This window comes from Morus notabilis, unplaced genomic scaffold (genome assembly GCF_000414095.1).
Source record: "Morus notabilis unplaced genomic scaffold, ASM41409v2 Scaffold9, whole genome shotgun sequence".
Classification (NCBI taxonomy): domain Eukaryota; kingdom Viridiplantae; phylum Streptophyta; class Magnoliopsida; order Rosales; family Moraceae; genus Morus; species Morus notabilis.
The window spans coordinates 201,462-207,461 of record NW_010356504.1 but is presented as its reverse complement, the minus strand read 5'-3'; the positions used below and the strand labels follow the sequence as shown (position 1 = coordinate 207,461).

Sequence of the window (6,000 nt, the reverse complement as noted above, 5' to 3'; positions counted from 1 at the left end):
GGGGATAAAATTCTATTGAAGCACCATTATTAAAAGAAAGTTGTCTCGTTCCTATTATACACACACACACACACACACACACACACACACACATAAATATATATAATGCCTTCTTGTTGACACAAAATAATGATTTTGCACTTTCAATCTAAAATTATTATAAAACAATGTTTTCTTTTAGATTTTATGTTTTTCTTATTTGACTATTTTTTTTTTTAGACTGAAAGGAAAGAAACTGGCATATCATATCGCAAATACAGAGGTACTAGCTTAATAAATAGTTCTGACATTTCTCCTCATCAAATAATTTGGTACTTTTTTATGTTTGTTCATTCATATCTCACAACGATCATCAATTGGAATAGTTGAGTAATGTATTGGATGTTTATCTGCTGACATAAAGGTTCTTCCAACTCTATTTTCAAATTTGATGTGAAAATTTGTATCGGAGTCCACAAAGCCAACATTCATTTTGTTAGGTTTCTAGCAGGAAAAACATAAGTTTATGTGCATGCTTTTATGATCAGAAACTTATTTTACTTAAGATTAAGACTAACAAAGCCAACATTCATTTTGTTAGGTTTCTAGCAGGAAAAACATAAGTTGTGCATGCTTTTATGATCATAAACTTATTTTACTTTAGATTAAGACTAAGGAGATGGTTTCCCTGAATCTATTGTAACAAAAAAAAAAAAAAGTTAAGACGTTCAAAGAGTCTCTTGAAGATTTCATGCTTACTGCAGGTTGAAATAGATTAAGAAATTAACATATCTGTTAACATGCATGAAAATCTTACATAAGCTTTATCCTTTGAATCAGCTAGGTAAATATATTCATTCCATGTGTATTATATTATGTGGTATAAGTTACTTAACATGAGCTAGAATTCTGGAATGAGTTACATAACATGAGGATATGAGAAGCTAAAAGCAACATTACAAAGATTAGGGAGCCTTCTTTTCTCTACCTCGAATTTTACGAGTTACAAACACCCCTAATGAGACTGCTAACATGGTTGCTAATATAATCTCTTTGTTTTTGCTCAATATGTCTATTCCAGTTCTTAGATAACTAGGCTCACTTTCTGATCTACTCATGGAATCTTCAGAGGAACTTATAGGAGGAGTTCTATAACTTCCTTCTTCCTTCTCACTTTCACAGACGTGGAGGTCATTAGCATGTACACTATCGTCTTTCTTTTTCACTTTGTTATCATTTGATGTTTCATGTATATGCTCTTCTGTGGTACCATTCACACTTTGATCCTTGACGCTAGCCGGTTTATGTTCTTTCTCCTTTTCTACCATGTGTATTAGAATAACACGTCCTTGATCCTTTATGCCAGGAGGTTCGGGTTCTTTCTTCTCTTCTTCTTTATGCATTGAAGCAACACCTTGATCCTTCATGCTAGTAGGTTCAAGTTGATCTTTCTTTTCTTCCTCCTTATACTGTAGAACAACACCTTGATCTTTTATGCCATCGGGTTCAGGTGTTTTCTTCTCTTCATCCTTGTGCTTTGGAACTACACCTTGGTCCTTTATGTCAGCAGGTTCAGGTTCTTTCTTTTCTTTCAGCTCTTGATCCTTTTTGCCAATAGGTTCAAGTTCTTTCTTTTTCTCCACCTTGTCTGTTAGACCATCTTGATCCTTTATGCCAGCAGGTTTAGGTTCTTTCTTCTCTTTCGGCTTTTGATCTTTTATGCCATCAGGTTTAGGTTCCTTCTTCTCAACCTCCATTTCTTTTGGAATAACACCTTGATCTTTCAGTTCAGTGAGTTTGGGTTCTCTTTTCTCTTCTTCCTTATGCTCTGGAACAACACCTTGATCCTTTATGTCAGCAGGTACAAGTTCTTTCTTCTCTTCCTCCTTGTGCTCTGAAATAACACCCTGGTCGTTTATGTCAGCAGGTTCAGGTTCTTTCTTTTCTTCTGGCTTTTGATCCTTTATGTCGACTAGTTCAGGACCTTTCTTCTCCTCTGCCTTGTCTGTTGGAATAATGTCACTTTGGTCCTTTATGCCAGCAAGTTCGGGTCCTTTCTTTTCTTCTGGCTTTTGATCCTTTATGCCAACAAGTTCAGGACCTTTCTTCTCCTCTACCTTGTCTGTTGGAATAAGGTCACCTTGATCCTTTATGTCAGCAGGTACAAGTTCTTTCTTCTCTTCCTCTTTGTGCTCTGAAATAACACTCTGGTCGTTTATGTCAGCAGGTTCAGGTTCTTTCTTTTCTTCTACCTTTTTATCCTTTATGCCGACAGGTTCAGGACTTTTCTTCTCCTCTGCCTTGTCTGTTGGAATAATGTCACCTTGGTCCTTTATGCCAGTAGGTTCGGGTCCTTTCTTTTCTTCTGGCTTTTGATCCTTTATGCCAACAGGTTCAGGACCGTTCTTCTCCGCTGCCTTGTCTGTTGGAATAAGGTCACCTTGGTCCTTTATGCCAGTAGGTTCGGGTCCTTTCTTTTCTTCTGGCTTTTGATCCTTTATGCCAACAGGTTCAGGACCGTTCTTCTCCTCTGCCTTGTCTGTTGGAATTAGGTCACCTTGATCCTTTATGTCAGCAGGTACGAGTTCTTTCTTCTCTTCTTCCTTGTGCTCTGAAATAACACTTTGGTCGTTTATGTCAGCAGGTTCAGGTTCTTTCTTTTCTTCTGCCTTTTTATCCTTTATGCCGACAGGTTCAGGAGTAACTACTTGATCTTTCATGTCAATCAGTTCATGTTCTTTTTTCTCTTCTTCCTTACGTGTTCTAACAGCGCCTTGATCCTTTATGTCTGCAAGTATGGGTTGTTTCTTCTCTTCCTCATTTTGCTTTAGTACAACACTTTGGTCCTTTATGTCAGTAAGTTCAGATTCTTTCTTCTCTTCTGGCTTTTGATCCTTTATGCCAACAGGTTCAGGTTCTTTCTTCTCTTCTGGTTGTTGATCCTTTATGCCAACAGGTTCAGGCTCTTTCTTCTCTTCCTTCTTGTCCTTTGGCATATCATCTTGATCCTTTATGTCTGTAGGTTCAGGTTCTTTCTTCTCTTCTGGTTGTTGATCCTTTATGCCAACAGGTTCAGGCTCTTTCTTCTCTTCCTTCTTGTCCTTTGGCATATCATCTTGATCCTTTATGTCTGTAGGTTCAGGTTCTTTCTTCTCTTCTGGTTGTTGATCCTTTATGCCAACAGGTTCAGGTTCTTTATTCTCGTCTGGCTTTTGATCCTTTATGCCAACAGGTTCAGGCTCTTTCTTCTCTTTTTTCTTGTCCTTTGGCGTATCATCTTGATCCTTTATGTCTGTAGGTTCAGGTTCTTTCTTCTCTTCTGGCTTTTGATCCTTTATGCCAACAGGTTCAGGTTCTTTCTTCTCTTCTGGCTTTTGATCCTTTATGCCAACAGGTTCAGGCTCTTTCTTCTCTTCTGGCTTTTGATCCTTTATGCCAACAGGTTCAGGCTCTTTCTTCTCTTCCTTCTTGTCCTTTGGCATATCATCTTGATCCTTTATGTCTGTAAGTTCAGGTTCTTTCTTCTCTTCTGGCTTTTCATCCTTTACGCCAACAGGTTCAGGTTCTTTCTTCTCTTCTGGCTTTTGATCCTTTATGCCAACAGGTTCAGGCTCTTTCTTCTCTTCCTTCTTGTCCTTTGGCATATCATCTTGATCCTTTATGTCTGTAGGTTCAGGTTCTTTCTTCTCTTCTGGCTTTTGATCTTTTATGCCAACAGGTTCAGGTTCTTTCTTCTCTTTTGGCTTTTGATCCTTTATGCCAACAGGTTCAGGCTCTTTCTTCTCTTCTGGCTTTTGATCCTTTATGCCAACAGGTTCAGGCTCTTTCTTCTCTTCCTTCTTGTCCTTTGGCATATCATCTTGATCCTTTATGTCTGTAGGTTCAGGTTCTTTCTTCTTTTCTGGCTTTTGATCCTTTATGCCAACAGATTCAGGTTCTTTCTTCTCTTCCTTCTTGTCCTTTGGCATATCATCTTGATCCTTTATGTCTGTAGGTTCAGGTTCTTTCTTCTCTTCTGGCTTTTGATCCTTTATGCCAACAGGTTCAGGCTCTTTCTTCTCTTCTTTCTTGTCCTTTGGCATTGGCTTTTCATCCTTTATGCCTGTAGGTTCAGGTTCTTTCTTCTCTTCTGGCTTTTCATCCTTTATGCCAACAGGTTCAGGTTCTTTCTTCTCTTCTGGCTTTTCATCCTTTATGCCAACAGGTTCAGGCTCTTTCTTCTCTTCTTTCTTGTCCTTTGGCATATCATCTTGATCCTTTATGTCTGTAGGTTCAGGTTCTTTCTTCTCTTCTGGCTTTTCATCCTTTATGCCAACAGGTTCAGGTTCTTTCTTCTCTTCTGGCTTTTCATCCTTTATGCCAACAGGTTCAGGCTCTTTCTTCTCTTCTTTCTTGTCCTTTGGCATATCATCTTGATCCTTTATGTCTGTAGGTTCAGGTTTTTTCTCTTCTCCTTGATCTTTTTTGCCAATGGGTTCATGTTCTTTCTCTATCTCCTCGTCTTTTGGAGCAACACCTTGGTCCTTCATGCCATCCAGTTCGGGCTCTTCCTTCTTTTCTGCCTTGTACTTTGGAATGGTTATGATGAGAATTTTACCATTAAATTTTGCTTTGATGCCATTTGTGTCTAAGTTGTCTGGAACCTTAAATTTCTGCTCAAATCGAACATGTTTGTCCCCATTGATTGGCATTTCTCCATTGATCTTTATAAATCCAGATTCTAAAAATTGTACTCTCATCTGGTCTTTCTTGAAACCTTAGAACAAAAAGTCACATAAAATTTGAAATTTAAGTTTCTCAATTGAGTAATTGTAAAATGTTTTAAGAGTTTATAGATTGAGTACTTGGACTATTTTCATAAATTCTCCCAGTTTTATGGATCTAGTTTCGAAACGCCCCACAAGTTTTAAAACCATTCAAAAGACCACTCGATATACAGAAAATGGTTTAAAATACATCTTCAATCTACTTTCGTCTATATTCTTAACAAAAAATAAATGTTGGGGTTACCCATTTGACTTCACACTTCTCCATAAAAGTAAAGTTTAATTGTAAACCATACTTGTATTGTTTAATTGCAAATCTGCCATTACCTAATAGTGTAAACAACGAGAAACTAGCTATAACTATTCACGAATAGAAAGAGAGAAAAGAACCTAGAGATAACTAGTAAGGAATGTGTTTTTACACGCAACTTTTGTAGGATTTTTTATTTCTTTGGTAGCGACTCTCTTGCTATGTTAAATATTTAAAGCAGAAAAAAGCAGAGAACTATTTCATCTTCTGGCTTTCCATATAACAAAGACTATTAAAAAGAAAAAAAAAAAAAAAAGAATCATTGTAGCCCAAATCACATTCAAACACACTCTAAACATATTAAAGTAGCTTCTTCCTCCATGTTTTTTCTTTGGGTCGAATCCTCCACATATTTTAGATCAAACATATTAGACGGTAAAAGACTAGCTCTGACATTTTACTCTTCTTTATGTTAATAGCTTTTCGTTACAATAACTTTTTTGGAAGAAAATTTATTTTTGCTTAATAAAAATACAATAAATATTATTTAAATATCATTTAGGCTTTTGTTTGTTGATGACATTATTTGATTGTTTTACGTTTGACTAAAGGAAAGAAATAATATTTTGGACTTTTCAAGGAAAACAAATATTAGGCATACACGTAAAAAAAAAAAAAAAAGTAGGAGTAAAAACTTAAAAATAGTACAATGGTAATGCTGTAAAATGTATGAATGGCAGATTTGTAATAAATTGTTATAAAATGGTCTGCAATAAAAGTTTCATTGTTTTGAAAATATGAAGCCACAGGTCAAAAAGAGAACACGGGGAGTGAGAAAGAGAGTGACATTTTAAGTGATCTTAACATTTTTTTCTAAGAAAATTGAATGATGCGGTGCTCATATTAAAATATTAAAAATCCATTAAGTTGAAAAAAAAAAGAATTAATTACTGCAAAACTTAATTAAAAAAATTTATAAACTAAAGATTAAAAAAAACTTATGAA

General features: G+C 36.0%; 1 protein-coding gene across 1 annotated transcript; it reads right to left on the bottom strand.

The window, feature by feature from the left end:
• Positions 1 to 944: 944 nt before the first annotated feature.
• Positions 945 to 4,670, bottom strand: LOC112090330 (titin-like). Its single transcript, XM_024161444.1, has one exon. It carries the CDS (start codon positions 4,668 to 4,670, stop codon positions 945 to 947), a length of 3,726 nt encoding a protein of 1,241 aa, XP_024017212.1.
• Between the last annotated feature and the right edge of the window lie 1,330 nt (positions 4,671 to 6,000).